General features: G+C 46.9%; 2 protein-coding genes across 13 annotated transcripts in view; one reads left to right on the top strand and one right to left on the bottom strand.

Moving 5' to 3' along the window:
* Positions 1-42: 42 nt before the first annotated feature.
* Ssrp1 (structure specific recognition protein 1) lies at positions 43-10,151 on the bottom strand. 9 transcript variants are annotated; one of them, XM_008761993.4, is made up of 17 exons: positions 9,994-10,151; positions 9,346-9,524; positions 8,739-8,924; positions 7,665-7,770; positions 7,221-7,411; positions 6,887-7,117; positions 6,652-6,755; positions 6,439-6,567; positions 5,942-6,163; positions 5,237-5,309; positions 4,711-4,849; positions 4,541-4,586; positions 2,783-2,912; positions 1,640-1,810; positions 1,429-1,517; positions 755-941; positions 43-525 (listed from the first exon to the last, which is right to left on the bottom strand). In XM_008761993.4, the coding sequence occupies exons 1-17, from the start codon at positions 10,145-10,147 to the stop codon at positions 454-456; spliced, it is 2,409 nt and encodes an 802-aa protein (XP_008760215.3). In that variant the 5' UTR covers positions 10,148-10,151; the 3' UTR covers positions 43-453. The 9 variants fall into 9 exon arrangements, with proteins under 9 accessions (XP_008760215.3, XP_063140706.1, XP_063140704.1 ...); XM_063284636.1 differs by having other exon boundaries at positions 9,346-9,438; positions 9,994-10,145; XM_063284634.1 differs by having other exon boundaries at positions 9,346-9,438; positions 9,708-10,144.
* The window catches only part of P2rx3 (purinergic receptor P2X 3), a 43,810-nt gene continuing 37,366 nt past the window's right edge, over positions 9,860-16,303 (top strand). For 2 of the 4 annotated variants that reach the window (NM_001270621.2, NM_031075.3), the window contains exon 1: positions 11,866-12,185. In NM_001270621.2, coding sequence (NP_001257550.1) covers positions 12,067-12,185 — 119 coding nt within the window. In that variant the 5' untranslated portion in view covers positions 11,866-12,066. Of the gene's footprint in view, positions 10,024-10,218; positions 10,357-11,865; positions 12,186-16,303 lie in introns of those variants that run through there. The other 2 variants (NR_073054.1, XM_039105918.2) reach the window with 2 other exon arrangements.

Here is a 16,303-nt window from a genome sequence, read left to right as displayed (position 1 = left end):
ACACCACAGCATGCAAAGTGGGAAAGGAGACAAAGGACATCGTTTCCAAAGTCAGTTCCCTTTATTAAATTGTTTTCACAGACCAGAAATACAAAATAAAAGTAGAAATAGGCCCCTATTAGGAGCTACAGGCCTGACTTCGCATGACCCCTGCTGCAGCAACTTGAACAGGACAGGAAGCAGTTTTGCCCCTACAGTCAGGAAAGTAGCAAAGTAGGATGAGGACTTGGATCCTTCGATGCGCTGCCAGTACCCAGTCTCTTTCCAGATTGCATGGAGCTTTCCTTGCAAAGCAGAGGTTAGGTGCTTCCCTCAAAGCCTCAGGGAAGTGGAAGCCACCAAGAGCAGTTACTCAGATGGCACAGAATCCATAGACACTGGTACCAAATGAGTAGGGAGCCTGGAGGTGTGAGCCTGGAGGTGTGACAGGGCAAGGGCAGGAATTCTCTTCCTCTACTCATCAGATCCTGAGGCAGAGTCCTCTGAGCTTGGAGGAGTACTGGCTAGTTCCTCTTCATCAGAGTCCTGAAAACCAAAGTTCTCTTAGGATAAATGTGTCGAGTGCCAGCTACCTTCCCAGCCACTTAATGGTAAAGGGTTCCTAACGCCTAGTTCTTCCTACAACTCCTGGACTCACCAAAACCTCAGAAGTCCACCGGTCTTCTCTAACTCATTACTCTCACACACCAACCACAACTGGGCCTTACCCACCCCCAGGCACACATAGCTCTAAGCCCCCATATCCTTGCCCAACCTCGCTCCGCCTCCTCTTCTTTTTGCTCTTGTTCTCGCCTGAAGAGCTCTCGTCACTGGACACAAACTCTTTGCTCTTGAAGCTGTCGCTCAACTGCCTGGATGAAGACTTGGATGATGAGCCCCGGGAAGGAGTGGATTTCTTTTCCAACTTTGCTTTTACTTTCTTTTTCTTCTTAGACTTGTCCCTAGATTAGGAACATGGAAAAGAAGCCTGGTCATTAGGCTTTCTGTATTATATTTCTCATAGCTTTAATGAGGACTTTTCCCAGTACTGGCCACACTATTCTCACCATGGCAAATGTAATGTCACTGTCAGCCTAAAGTGCACCAAAGGACAGGATCATACACAAGTACCCCAGAAGAACCAGGGTCAGAGCCAAACCAACTTACATGCAGAACTTACTGAACACTTTTGTTTTATTTAAAAGCTCGTGTGAACTTTGTATTAGGCTTCACAAGAAAACTTTCTTCTGAACTATATCCTATTACTTCAAGTAAAACTCATCTAGGAAAATGGGCCATATTTATCCCTCAACCTGAATTCATCACCCATACTTGGCATAAGAAGCACTACTTAACTGCTGTCAAAAACATGCACAGGAATTCTCTATTCTGACCTGCAAACACAATCTGTCCTAAGCAGTCATTAGCCGTTATGCTCCCAACACTCACCTTTTAGACGAGTCCCCTCGTCCTCCTTCATACTCTTTCATGGCTTTCTCATACTCCCTCCTAGCATCCTCGGCCTTGCGGTCCCACTCCTGCCACAAGCACAAGCACTCCTCAGACTGATGTAAGCAAATGTGCATCCACAGTTGCTCAGGAGTGGCACACCCTGCACCCACGAGCCCTTCTCACTCCCCTCCTTCCCACTGCCACGCACCTCTTTCTTCTCTTTGGACATTCCCTTCCAGATTTCGCCTGCCTTCTTGGAAAGATCTGTGATGCTGATGCCAGGGTGATCTGACTTGATCTTCTCTCGGCTTGCATTAAGCCACAACATGTACGCAGACATAGGCCTCTTGGGGGCATTTGGATCCTTACCCTTCTTCCCCTATGTAAGAAACCAGATGCTACCAGCCATGCACATCCTACAACTATGCCAAGCTTCCCCAAGGCAGGTGCTTGGGAAAGGAGGAGATGCAGGAAGAACTAAGTAGATTTGGGCCACGGAGAAACAGCCTAAGCTACAAGGTGGTGACTGTTCTCTCCTCAGAGAGATCCCCTAGGGCAGAGGCAGGACATCTCCTAATTCAGAGTAAGAGACTCACATATGGTCATGTGCTGAGACTAAGTGACAACTGAGGACTTGGTCCTAAACAGAGCATGTGTGTCACTAAGGCCAAGGAAACTTGGCTAAAAAAGGGAGCAGGCAGATGGCAAGAGCCAGAGAAAGGAGAGCAGTGCTATAAAGCAGTGTCCCCAGACACAGCATGGTTGCTGTGACTGTAAGCACTAAGGGCATTGGCCCACTGATACTCTACCAGACGTGGCAAAGGCATCCGTGAGGACTCGCTCCCTCTAAATGAGCTACGTGTAGATAACAATTGCAAGGAGAACACGAATCACTTTCTTCAGTGCTGTAGCCACTGGTAAATTACTTATGCTCCAGCAACTAACCCTCTTTCCATGTTTACCCATTACACAAGCAATCCTTACTAAACCCACCAGGAAAGAAAGAAGTAAAAGAGATACTAATTATAGAGCTGAGAGAGCAGGAAGGAGGGAAATCATAGTACACTAAATATATGTATAAAATTGTCCAAAAATATTAAAATTAGTCAAATGAACAAAAAAATAAAATACAACACAAATAAAACACAAAAATAAAAAACAAAACAACAACCAAAAAAAAACCCACCCCAGATCCTCAACAAAGTATCTCAGAACCAAAAGGAAAAACTTAGAAAATACCTACTAAAGTCATAACCAGCCTACAAAAGCAACACCGTCAACAGTATCTACTGGTAGTGAACAGGAGAAAGAAAGTAGAAAACGGAAGCACACACATTCTCGCTCCTAATACCTCTGAAGACTTCTTGCGGCTCTTCCGATCCTTGGCCATCTTGGCTCTTTTGAGCTGTTTCCGCTTCTTCTCTTCTCGGTCGCTGTCGCCCTCATTACTGGAGGAGCTGGCAGAGGCATTGCTATCAAACCTGCCAGAATGAGGCTTAGACTCAGAAGAGGAAGATACAGAGGAAGAAGGAAAAGGAATCTAGATATCTGCCCAGAAAGAGCCAAGGGAGTAAGTCCCAAGGACAGCTTCCACCACAATTGCCACCCCAGCTTCCTGCCATTCCTTTTCAGAGCAGCCACCACTGCTCTGGTTATTTGTTGAATACATCAGTGAAAAACAAATGTTTCAGTGGGCTTTTCTCTAAGGCAGGTTCTACTCCACTTCCGCCCTCCAGTACTATACTGTACTGTATCCTGCTGGCCTGCGGGACACCAAGCCTACTTTACCATTCCATGTGCTCATCTCCTTAGTGTATACTACAATCTTTTCTGATAAAGAGATAGCCCAGGCTGGAGAGATGGCTCAGTGGTTATGAGCACTGACTGCTCTTCCAGAGGTCCTGAGTTCAAGTCCCAACAACCACATGGTGGCTCACAACCATCTGTAATGGGATCTGATGCCCTCTTCTGGTGTGTCTGAAGACAATGACAGTGTACTCATATATAATAAATAAATCTGAAAAAAAAATAATAATAATAAATAAATCTGAGAGTGGAGTGTGAGAGAGAGAGAGAGAGAGAGAGAGCCCTAAAAGGGAGGAAAACCAGCTTCAACTAAAGCCAGCCCCTATGTCTGACTGATTGTCCAATAAAACACATCTCCTCTGAGCAGCTGCTGACACCCACCCACTGCTGAAAGGTTCCCAAGCATCCCACTTCATAAGCATCTGTGCATTAAGCTTTCTGAGCAAAAGCAGTGGGCTTCTGAAGGATATTCACAATTTGGTTTTGATTTTGCTACCCAATGTGTATCAACAGTCCCAGTTTTCTGCAGGGAGAGAGCTCATTCCAACTGCAGGGTCTGGTTCATCAGAGCCCTGCATGTATTAACTTAGGCTCAAGAAGGGGCAGCTGACCAGAGACCACACTATTCACTTTGCTGTTCACCAGGAGGTGCTTCTGGGTATTAACTTACACATTAACTTTGCCTAGCATTCTGAGGGGCATGGACCAAGCTTTCTACAAATAATAAAAGCAGAAGCAAAAGATAGTTTCCCTACAACTTCTAAGCACCCAGATCCAGTAGTGCCTAAAGTCAACTGCATCCCTATACTCTGTTTTCACAAACTTAAAAAACAAAACGGAGTTGGGGATTTAGCTCAGTGGTACAGTGCTTGCCTAGGAAGCGCAAGGCCCTGGGTTCGATCCCCAGCTCCGAAAAAAAGAACCAAAAAAAAAAAAAAACAAAACAAAACAAAACAAAGCATCACAACCCTGTAGAGCCAGGTTGGGTGACTTTCTGACAGGGACATCCAGAGTGTTAAGTGATTCTCACAAGCACAAGGGTAACTGCTGTCTGTCACTTGCAAGTGGGGACCCCTAGCATGTATAAGCACTAGCTTATTCCCATTCTCTTCCCATTTCTCTGGTTTCAAAGCATACTGTACACTAATGAATTCCTTGACACTTTCACAAACGCATTCGTGTATAACTTCATTGGGAGTCATTTTTCCATCTTGGACCACTGAGACTAACACTGAGACATGAGAACTATTCAGAAACCCTTAAGTTTATAATCTTATCCCTGTGAGGTCCAGTCAAAACTCACTCCTCTGCCACATCTTCTTCTTCTTCACCAGGATTGAAGGACTCATCTGAGAAAGAACACAGACGGCATCAACTTCCACTCCAGTCAAGTCCCACCCCTTAGCCAGACATGGAGCCTAGGCCACAGGGTAGAGCCTGACTGCCCAGGCCCCAGCAGAGAGGCTAGCCCACCAGTTTCTTCTCCTGAGTCGTCACTGCTGTCATTGGCATTCTCCTCCCGGATCTTGCCCTCCTCCTTCATCCTCTCCAAATAGGCATCATGCTGGTCTTCATCAGAGTCAGCGTAATCATCATAACCTGGGTTAATGCCCTAGCGAGGGAAGAAGTGAGTGTCAGCCACCATGTTCAAGCCAGCACTTCTGAGCACTCAAAGCACTTCCCCACGCCTGTGAAATCAGAACAGCAGCTCCCAGGAGAGCGTGAGCGGGAGTGTCCACACAGCCAACATGCAGGGCCTACTAGAGGGAGTTAATCCAAGCCCCTCCCTTTCCTGGCCCCACAGGGGCTCCTAAGAGGCTGCATAGACTGATCTAAGGCCATGCAGAGAGAACCTGCTCAGGAAGGGGAAGGAGCCACACGCACCTCTTTTTTCTATAAGGGTAAGAAGAAAAGAAAGAATGAAAAAGAAGCCAAGTCTCTGCTCCTTTCTCCTCTACAAAAAGAACAGGAGAGGCACATCCTTCCTTCCCACAGATACCTCTTTCAGCCCTCTGTTCTTGATGTTGAGCTTTTTTGCATTGACAAAATCAAACAGCTTTCCATACTCTTCCCTGTGAAGTGAGGGGACAAGCAGCATTAACAGATGGTTGGGACCAGCTCAGCGGGCTAAACAAAGCTCTGATACCATTAGGCTGGGTGGGGCTAGAGCTCATGACCACACTATGCAGGACATCAGTAGGTTATATACAGCCCTGAAGAGTTCTGGGGCAGAAAAGGCCAGCATAGTTAGTCACAAAATAGGCACGGAGCCGAGTATTATAGGAAGGAAGAGTTTCATCTTTTTACTGGTCTGCACGTCACCCTTCACAGGATTGTTGTGAGGGTTAAACACGGAGGTTCTGTAAAAGGATTAGCCCTCAGCTGAGTACTCAGTAAACATTAGCTGCTGTGTTCCTGGGCACAGAGCTCATTCCAAGAAAAAGATAATATTTCCACCATGGGGGGGAATGGATAAGAATGGGCTAGAACCACACACAGCTTTCATAATATAAATAAATAAATAAACAAACAAACTTTTCTAAGACAGAAAAAGCGATGGATATATTTCCAGAGTCTGAGTACTTAAAGGACAAGATCTCAGAGTTAGCTGAACAAAAAATTCAACTCAACTAGAACAGTCAGAGAACCCCAGCCGTGGAATTAGGATCAGGACAGCCCGAAGGTAACAGGAGGAGGTCCTTACCGCTCAATGCTGCTGAAGGTATACTGAGTGCCTTGCTTGGTCTCAATCTCAAAGTCGAAGGAACGAGTGGTTGTGGTGCCACGGGCAAAGTTGACGAAAGAGATCTCATCGAAGCGGATGTGCACAGGGGGCTTGTGCACATAGATGAAGCCCCGCTCCAGTGGGTACAGGAGTCCTGAGCTGGCCTTATAGGAGCAGGTGATACACTGGGCCCCCGAATGCCTAATGGAGGATACAGGGAGCGTTGTCAGCACCAGCCACAGCAGAGCCTAAGGGCACATATAAGGCTGGCCTCTCAGAAGTCACTACCGCTAAGGTGCTTTGACAGATGTGTTGAGCATCACAAGTACACTCAGGCTGCTGGTAGAGCGTGCCCACCTCAGGAAAGATCTGTTTTCTAAGGCAGCATTTTCCACCTCATCCCTATTCCCGGCAGGTCAGGACCTCAGCCCATTTTTTTTTTCTTTTTTTCGGAGCTGCTCAGCCCATTTTCTTACCCTTGGAAGTTGCCTGGGACTGTGATTTTACGGTTTACAAGTGCTTTCATGACCCGGCTAACCATCTCATAAAGGGATCCTGACATGTTCTTGGTGAGTCGCCCCTCAAAGCGCTTTTCTACTTCTTCCCTAAAAACAAAACAAGATGAAATCCGAAGGCAGGCCCACCTCCTGCTTAAATAGAGCAAGAAGGAAGTGCAGTGGGACACTCACTCATTCATGTTGAGAGTCAAGGAGATGTCCTCATCCTTTGAGAAGAGGAGGATCAGGAAGTGGTAACGAGTTTGGCCCTGCTTGATGGGGGGATCCAGGCTGATCTGAAAAGAACAAGTGGACAAGGCTGTGTTGAACCCCAGGTGACTAAACAATGTAGACCTCTAGGCATCAGTTACCTTTATCTACTTAAGACTCAGGCAAAAACCAGGCACGCCATGGAAGTTTTGCTCACCACAAAGAACATCTGTCTCTGATCCTTGTGGGGCAGTAGGAAGAGACGGAGAACTGTAGTATAGGGGATCTTGTAGTCAAAGGTTTTGCCATGCAGGTGTAGAAAGGTAGGGTAGATCCGGATATCGTAACGACCACGAGGAGTCAAACACTGCAGCTCCCGGAAGATGCAGATGGCATCTCCAGTGGCCTGGATCACATCTGCCTTTGACAGGACATTCTGGGCAAAGGCCTATGAACACACATGGGTATTCAAACAGCCAGCCTCTGCTCCCAGGCGAGCCGGCCAAAGTATACTCGGCAATGTCCAGCAGCCCAATATACAGAAGCCTTACCTCCACAGGGTCCACTCCATCTTCCTGCGTGGGAGGGACATAGAAGCGCACCTCCATGAGAGATACTTCAGCATCATCGTTCTGGTGGAATTCCAGGGTCACCTCATTCTTGCCTGTTGTACACTGGGACACATTGCTTAGGGGTATCTCAAAGACTGGTTGATCACCAATGTCAAAAGAAAGCAGCTGCCCTGTGAGGAAAGAGCTTGTCAAATCGCAAGCTCCTCCCCAAGAGTCGACAGAAGCAGTCCCACCAAGACAGAGGACTGGAGGAACTACCAAAGCCAGGCACAGTGTCTGGTGGACCGTGCATGCTGGACAAATCCATGCTAAACACACAGACTGAAATTAAGAAATTAGAGCCAAGGAAAGAGTAAAGAAAGGTACTGTCTGAGGCCCTTCTTCACCCCACCTTCTCCCCAAAGCTCAATCTCCCTCACTCACCACCAAATTTCACTGTCCCCCAGTTCCAGCCCTTCACACAGAGATCCTTCTCCATCAGCTCAAGGCGATAGTGGGTTTTGAAAAAGTCAGAGAGCTTCTCAAATTCCTGTAAATCAAAAGGAGAAAGTGCGGTCCCAGTTAAACCTCTGGGCCTTAACACAAATGTCCTGAGATTCTGTAGCTCAGTTCACCAATGTGTCTTCCTCAGAAACTACAGCTAACTAAGTATACCGACTCTGAAAACATTTTAAAACACTTTTACTTTGTTACTAGAGGCAGTTTCTAGAACCCAGATGCTCTCAGCCCTACTCTCAGGGATGTCCTTCTTTCAAGCCTTTTCTCTTAACCTTTATGCTTAAAACCCTTTAAGTGCTAGAGACCTGATGGCCTAGCAGTTAAGGGAACTTTTTCTGATATAAGACCTTGGAGTCATTCTCAGCACCCCACAGTGGTTCACAACTGTCTGTAACTCTAGTTCCAGTTGATCCAATGCCTTCCTCTGAGCTCTGCGGACACCAGGCATGCACATGGTGCACAGGTTTGCATGCTAGCAAAGCCTCATGCACATAAAATAAATAATTTTTAATGAATGAAAAATTTTTTTAACAACAGCAACAACAAAAACCTTTTGTTTCTGGGGTCTCTGGCTAAGTGTAGTAAAGAAAGTTAAATTCCCAGATACGTGTATGACCTTACTGAGTTTCTAAACTTTGTATAGGTGATCTTTTGATAAAAGTGGATATTAAAACCAAGTAACTCAAAAGCAGCTCAAAATGGAAAAGCAAAATCCTAGAGCACCAAGCTAGAATTTCTGAACCAGGACAGAAGGAGCAAGTGGAAACCACCACCTAAATTAAGGTGGTAAAAAACCTTCTGGAGTCTAGGCACAAGACACGGGTACTGAATATAGAAAACACTGGTTTTCTTGTTCAATAGTCTCCAACCGCCCTGCTCTGAGGAACCCAAATGAACAATGACATGATTATCAGAGGAACAGAAACTGTCTCTAGAAGATTAAAATAAACAAGACAAGGCAGTCACAAAGAGAGGGGGTCACAGAACAAGACTGCTCACCGATTCACGGAAGCCATCATACTTGTAGACATGCCCATTCTTTGTGAGCAGTTTAAGTCCATGGCCTAATGCTACCCGACGCCAGATGCCTTCGGTCAACTCCCCGGCCTGGATGTTGTCCACTTTGCCCGTCTTGCTGTTCTTAAAGATGATACCCTGACGGCTCAATCGAAGCCTCCCATCATTCTGCCCAAAATACAGACCCAAAATCAGAACAGGATACACACGAAGCGGGTCCTTTCAACCCCTTATCCATACAATAATACAGGCTGGCCATTTTATCAATAAAAAGGCAACAGGTTGTGGTGAAATCAAGTCAAAAGACACAAGAGACATTAAGATTTTCAGTCTTGAAAGCTTGGCTCTAGTGTCAGAAACCCTGTAAGGGCTCCAGTTCCCGGTTTTTTAACACAGGGATTTAGGATAGAACTACACATGCAATCTCTTCAAACTCAGTATCATGTAACTCTTGAGACTTTGCGGATGTTTTCGCTTGGCGGACACTGATACACTGTTTCTAAAAGAGTAGTCAGAGTTAAGCTTTTTGTTAATAAAACAAGAACTCTTTCCCATCTCTGCCTTTATTAAAAGCCCAAGTCATTCTCACCATGGACCCTTTCACCTCCTGGAAGATGTCGTTGAACTCCAATGTCTCTGCCATGTTCACCTGCCCGTGGTGTTCTGAGCACACAGCCCTAAGCTGCACCAGAGAAAAACGAACCCTTATCTGGATGCTGGGTCCCAATTCCTGGTTAGGTGTGTAGAGATGTTCAGCAGGGTGTGAATCTGAATTCGGGAAGGAGACTGATAAGCAAGAAACGACACCTTACTCCGATCACCCATGAGTAGCTGTGCCTGGAATATCTCAAGTTCTCTACTGCCTGGGAATCTTACTGACCGGCTCTGCAGCGCTCCTGAGGCCAAGGCCCAGGACCCTAGGTGCAGAGCCAGGCCTATAGTGGCACTTACATCTCAACCCGACACCCTCTCGGTACGTTCCACCGACAGGCACCGCAACAATCGGCGGAACCTGGGACCGGCTCAGAGAGCGCACCTCAACTCCGCTCAGAGGGTAGTGTCCTGATCGCAGCGATCCCACCACCCCGAGGCCCCCGTGAATCTACGTTTCTCCCCCTTCTTTTAAAATGGATTCGCCCACTGCCCGCGAATTTGAACGCGGATCGATCCATCCCAATCGTCCCGCGGGGGAGCAGGGCCCATGCACACCCGGAGCCCGGGAATCGCGACCACCCACCTCTTCGAACTGCAGCCTCGCGACGACACAGTGAGGGCGGTGGGCGCAGGGGGACGCAGGGGAGGGGATAGGGATACGGGGGAGGGGGTGCCGGGGAACCTTTTCCCGCGTGCGCGGTTCCGCGTCCCGCCACCGGAAGTCGCGCACAAACCATAGAGAGGAAGACCTGGCTAGAAAGGCACCATCCGGGCCGACCAACGGGACTGTCGCCTAGAGCGTCGGTGCCCCTGGTCGTCTAAAGCGAGGGTCTTGCTACGGGATCCCACGAGGCTGATTTCTTGATTAGAAAACGGGATCGCTTCTTAGAAAGTTACAGGCTGCTCTTCAAAGACTAGATTCCGAGGGGAAATTATGCGGTTTCAGGTTTGTATGTTTGTTGGAATCATGCAGGTTCCTCCCTCCTGTGAATAATCTGGGAAGGAGTCTGTTGAACCAAAAAATAAATAAATAAATAAGTAAATAAGTAAATAAAAAATAAAAATACAGAGCTGTGGCCAGAAATGTCGCCTCCGCTAGCTGCAAAGGGAATGCGGGTGTCGGTGATTGTGCTTGCTTTCCAGCTGTACCCTGGCAAGCAGATGAGATCCTTTCTGAAATGAGTTCACCTTCCACCCCCAACACCATCCCATCCATATCCCTAATTTGTGGGTTCTCAGGAAGAGCCCAGCAGATGGCTGCATTAAGTTCAAGTGGTGGTGTCAGATTTACCTTTGAGCTAGAACTTACTTGAAATCACATCAGCCTGCGTTGGCAGAAGCCTGGATGGCCTCACATAGCACCAGAGTGCATCTTGCAAAATCTGAAGCCAGGTCTGAAAGAGATGCTTGAGTTTATCTTGCCTTCCTCATTTTACAGATGAGAAAAATGAAACCACAGAAGATTTACCCGGGGTGTCAGTACATTGGCATCAAAGCTGGAACCTAGAACTCTTTTAACAGTTTATCATAATTTAGAGTGATTGCTAGCATATGTCCTACAAAAAGACAGGATATTTAAACTCACGGTCTCCCTGGAAATTGCACTGACTTGCTAACTCAATCCTGAGATATAAGATAGATAAAATGCATTCTTGTCATTCAGTACTTGTGGCTTTAACCACTGCTGCCACTATTTAGCTGAGTCAAACTGGGCTTAAGATATGTAATGAGAACCTATTGCTAATGCGGCACATGTCTAGGATCTGACAAAACTACCGAAGATGGTTGAAAACAGCCCAGCCTTTTAGGAGCATACACCCTAACAAAAGATTTGAATAACTTCAGGGTTCAAAAGAAAGGGAGAGTTCAGTAATTTCTGTACAACTAGAAGAGTTTCCACCACTGCTGCCAACTAGAGTTAGAAGTAAGCAACTTTCCACTTCGCAGTATTACAAACCTGGAATCACAACACTCAGAGACTGAGGCAGGAGGATTGTAAATTTGAGGCATAGCGACATATCAAGTTTGAGACCAGCTAGACAACCTAATGCGATTCTAGAGGGCAGAGAGGAGGAGATGGTAAGAAATGCGTGGCTCTTCCTCCCAGGAGACAGACCTGTCAAGGACCCTTTATCTCTATTTGTGCTATTAGGTAGAAATCGGCAGACACTCAAAGTGGAGTTCTTGGCTCAGGCAGATGAGCTAAGTCAAGAATGGGCAGTTACCAGGGGCTTTGGAGAATTCGACGCAGCTGGTGAGCTAGGATAGGGATACAGCGTAAGAGAACAGAATAGAAACAGTAGACAGAGTGCAGATGAAACGTCAGTCCCAGAGGGCCTTAGCCAGATGCATCTCAGGCAATCTGGAGCCCAGGATTGGAGACCCCACCCCTGCTGTGACATCACAGGGGAGTGGAGTAGAGACGGATAAAAAGGTGGTCCGCCGCCCTGGCCCTGCACCGTTGGCTTCCAGAGTATCAAGGGGAGAGACTAGGCACTGGGCTACAGTTGCCTGGCTTACAGGAACTGGCTCTTTTCCTCAAGCCTCATTAAGCAGCCCACTCCAGTTCTTGATCTTTGTCTCCCAGTCCTGAAGTCCTTTCTCTCCTTAGGCTGCATCCACAGCCCTTCTAAGTGGCTGTGAGCAGTTTCTCAGTATGAACTGTATATCAGACTTCTTCACCTACGAGACTACCAAGTCGGTGGTTGTGAAGAGCTGGACCATTGGGATCATCAACCGAGCCGTCCAGCTGCTGATTATCTCCTACTTTGTGGGGTGAGTCTGTGGTCCTTCAGATCCTGAGACAGGAGGGCTACCTGATGTCCTTTCCTCCCTCTCCCAAGATTGCCCTGCAGCTTCTAGACCTTCTTCTCTGGGAAACACTTTAATTTGTGGGAGCCGTGTCCTCAGGATTGGCCTCTGCCACTCCCATCCAAACCGGTCCTCAGGTGCATTATTTTACCTAGAAACTCTTCCAGGATTGGAGGATGATTCTAGATACATGCGCCAAGAATATGGGTCCATTCCCTGATCAGGAAAGAACCCATATGGTCCATCTTCCCAGACCAAAAAAACAGAAAACAAAGCAGAGCCCTCCCCACACTTTCTTATTCCCCTCCATTGAGTCTTTGGAGTCTCAGAAAGATAAAAGAACACAGGAAGGAGGCAAGGAAACCAAGGAGATGAGCTGATGTGTAGAGGAAGACCCAGCTACGGAGGAAAGGAGAGTGCTGGGTTTAATTTAGACTTAGGAATTTCTTCCTTCCTGTCATGGGTCTAGATGGTGAGAGGTTAAAAGGCAAGAGATCCCTCTTCTTGGAGAGCAGGATAAGAACTGCCCCCCAAGCTAGACAGAGGCACAGATGCACTCAGGGAAAGAGCTGCCAAACAGAAAAGTACCTTGTTTGACTTAGTGTGGGGCTCTTCCCTAAGAATGCAGAACTGATTCCTATTGTTAAACAGCATAAATTCTTGCTTCACTTAAGTTAGAAGACTCATGCTAGGGGTTGCTCAAAGACCAGCAAGATCCCAACAGCACTCTCATGCACACATACAAAGGAACTCAAACAAACAATGGCTGGGAGGAAAGCACAGGTCTGTCCTTCTTGCGGTCATTTCTACACACTGGCTGGCACCAGGAAATGCAGGCAAAAACCTCAGGGGTTTTCTTTCCTGGCTTGTGGGTCTGTGGTCACTTGCTGCTCCTTGAGACAATGAGTCTGTTTATGAAAGACGGCCACTGACTAGGTCATGAGTTAATTCAGGCAAATCGAAGAGTATATCCTGTGCGCATGTAGCTGGAGCTGAAAGGTGGGCGTAGTGTGGAGAGGTTGGATGTGTGTGGATGGATAGATGGCCAGATGTGGTTTTGTCAAAGTGATTTTTTTTTCTCCACGGGTTTAATGAGAGCCTGTAGGCTTTGGTATAGCATTGTGGGGACATCAGAAGGAAGTCAAGCTGTGGAGTGGGATTAAATGGCCTTGAAACTATTTTCCTACATTGAAGTTTTATGAGAGATGTTTAGATGTTCCATGTCCCTTTCTCCAAATTTGGCTCAAAACTGGTTTCTTTTTGGTTGGCTAGTTTGGTTAGTTTTTGTTTTTGGAGACAGAGTCTTATCTATCCAACACTATGAACTTACTACATAGGTGAAGGTGACCTTGAATTCTTAATCCTCCTAGTGCTGGAATTGCAGGGGTGCCACCACATCCATTTTATGGCTGGTTGAACCCAGGGCTTTGTGCATATTAGATAAGCACTCTGCCAACTGCACTACATACTCAGTTGGTTCTTAAGCCTTCTGTGTTTATATATATGTTTATATATATATATGTTCATATATGTTTATATATATATGTTCATATATATATGTTCATATATATGTATATATGTGTGTGTGCATATATATATGTATATATATATGAGTGCCTTGATTGTTGATAGCTATATTGGTCCAAATGAAAGCAAAAGCTTTTTCAGCACATTCCTAACCTGGTCTGGCTCTCCTGGCTCCAGGCAGGACATCGATGGAAGACAGAGACAGCCGTCTCCTAGACTAGCCCCTTAGCTCTGCACTGCTTTTGGCTGCCCCTCATCAGAATCAGATTGAATCCTTCAATGCTGGGGTTTTGAGTCCAGTCTGCTCAAGGGAGCATGAGAGAGGCTCTTTAGCATCTTGATATGCAATCCCATCCATCTCCCATCCTGACAACTCCCTGTGGAATTGCAGTTACATCAGCACACTCAACAACATCCCAGCCCCCTGGCCCAAGCCCATCTCTGTTTATAGGAGCCCAAACACCATGTGACTCCATGAATCCATTGTGATTAATTTAGCAAAAGCACATCAAGCATCTCTTCATGTCAGGCACTATTGCACACTGAGAGTAGAGCAATGGGCAGAAACAGACAGGGTCTTTGTCCTGTAAGCATCATACTGTGGATAGAGCAAGAAGTTGGTACTAACCCAGTGATCCTCACAAACAAATGCAAAGTTTTAATGGTGTGTAAAACGTGCAACCCAAGTTCTGAAGGGTGGGTAGAAGCAACCAGATGACCAGGAGGAAGAACCCTTAAGGCAAAAAATCCCATGTCTGTGGAGGGAAAAGAGCCTGGTCTGAGGGAAGAAGAGTCTATGGGAATAGCAGCTAGAGTGTAGAAAGATCCCTGGAAGCACAGAGGTCAGACCTGGCATCCTACGACAGCTTAGAGCTTTTGTTTCCACAGGCACATACAAACAAGAAGGACGTTACTGACAATGTTCAACCTATCTGTGCAACTGAGACTGAGGAAGAGCACTGTGACCAGACCCGAGCGGTCTGATGTGCCCAAGGGTTAAGAAGAGTAGGAGTGGATGTAGAAAAGCTTGCGGGAGAGGCCTAACACTGCCTCAATAGAATTCGAAAGGCATTTTGTTTTGTTTTACATATTATTGTGTTCCTTTCAGGGAATCAGTTCTCTCTTTCCACCATGTGAGTTCCAAGATGGAACTCTGGTCCTCCAGCTTGGCAGCAAGCACCCTTCCCCACTGAGCCAACTGGCCTGTCTGCCCCTTCAAAGGGTATTTAATGTTGTGGTGTTGGCACTTAACTAATACCTGAATCTTCTCCCTGTTATTTTCTGCCAGGGAGACAGGACACAAACCTCACCTAAGAAGTATATAGCACGAACCAAGTATTCCTCTTACACACTCACGCCAACATACCACCTAATCATCTGGGTTCTAGCTTCAGCTACCTGGTGTGCTTGACACTTCACCCAGATTTGGTGTACAAGAGGCTGGGGATACCATCCTTTTGACACCCAGGTAGCACCCAAAGCTCCATGTCAGCACACTAAGTGACATGCTGGAGGGATCAGTTAGAATCCCTCATCCTCTAAGTACAAAGGGGGATGGCACCCATTGTAGCCTACTTTCTCTCTACACCACAGCCTCAGGATAAGGAGACTACCTGGTGTGACATCCCACCTTCGACACCACCGTGACACAGACCTGGGAATAGTAATTCCCAAGGTCTAGGAAATGGATGTAAGGGTACCTCCTGTCAGCGTGGTCTTAGATGACATATGTCAAGTGCCTTTCCCTAGATGGTGACTCAGTCGTATTATGTTATATGTGGTAACTATTATTGTTCCTAGACTCCCTGTTGTGCCCTCCTCTTTCCCTCTACCCAGCTCACACCTTCCTAAGAGACCCCTCCCCCCCACGCCCACAATGCACACATTTCACACCCACTCCCTGGCCTCCTCCTCCTCGACTCCCTGGGGATAAATGGGAGGGTGTCGAGATGCTGCTCGAGCCTCTTTCCTGCACATCCTACCTGCCAAGGAGCTGCCACCGCCTTCCGCTCTATAAATAATAAACCAGAAATGCGAGGAAAAAAAAGAAGTCAGAGCGGCAGAGTAAATGCCAAGAATCAGAGACTCAGTCCTGATGCATCTAAGTCCTGGCCTCTAGAGACAGCCTCAGCCCCTCTGTTCTGGAAATGAAGCAACCCCTCACCTCCCATTGCTAGCTACCCTGATGACGTCCTCAGCCCCATGGGGCCACTGAAATTCTTCCATTTGTTAACTCGGAATTCTAACGTGGCTTCTCCTCCCTACTGGGCATACATAGAGTCTTATAGGAAGAGGAGGAGGAACAGACTGGTTAATTGGTTCTCTACCTCAAGCCCCTTCCTCTGGAGACCTTCCAGACTTAGGGGGTGCATTTCTCTCCGTGAAGCAGGGGCCTGACCTGAGATAGAACTAGAGAGCCTACAGTGGGGTAGCTGGAAGTGATCCAGAGCAGAATGCCCTGTTTAGAACCTGCTTCCCAGGTAAATGACTCTAGGCAAGTTCCCACACCCTTCAGTGCTTGTTTCTCAGTGTGTGGTATAATGGTTGGAATATAG

The sequence above is a fragment of the Rattus norvegicus genome, chromosome 3 (genome assembly GCF_036323735.1).
Source record: "Rattus norvegicus strain BN/NHsdMcwi chromosome 3, GRCr8, whole genome shotgun sequence".
In the NCBI taxonomy this organism is placed as follows: Eukaryota; Metazoa; Chordata; class Mammalia; order Rodentia; family Muridae; genus Rattus; species Rattus norvegicus.
The sequence above is the reverse complement of the archived record's forward strand: the minus strand, read 5'-3'. Positions and strand labels throughout refer to the sequence as shown.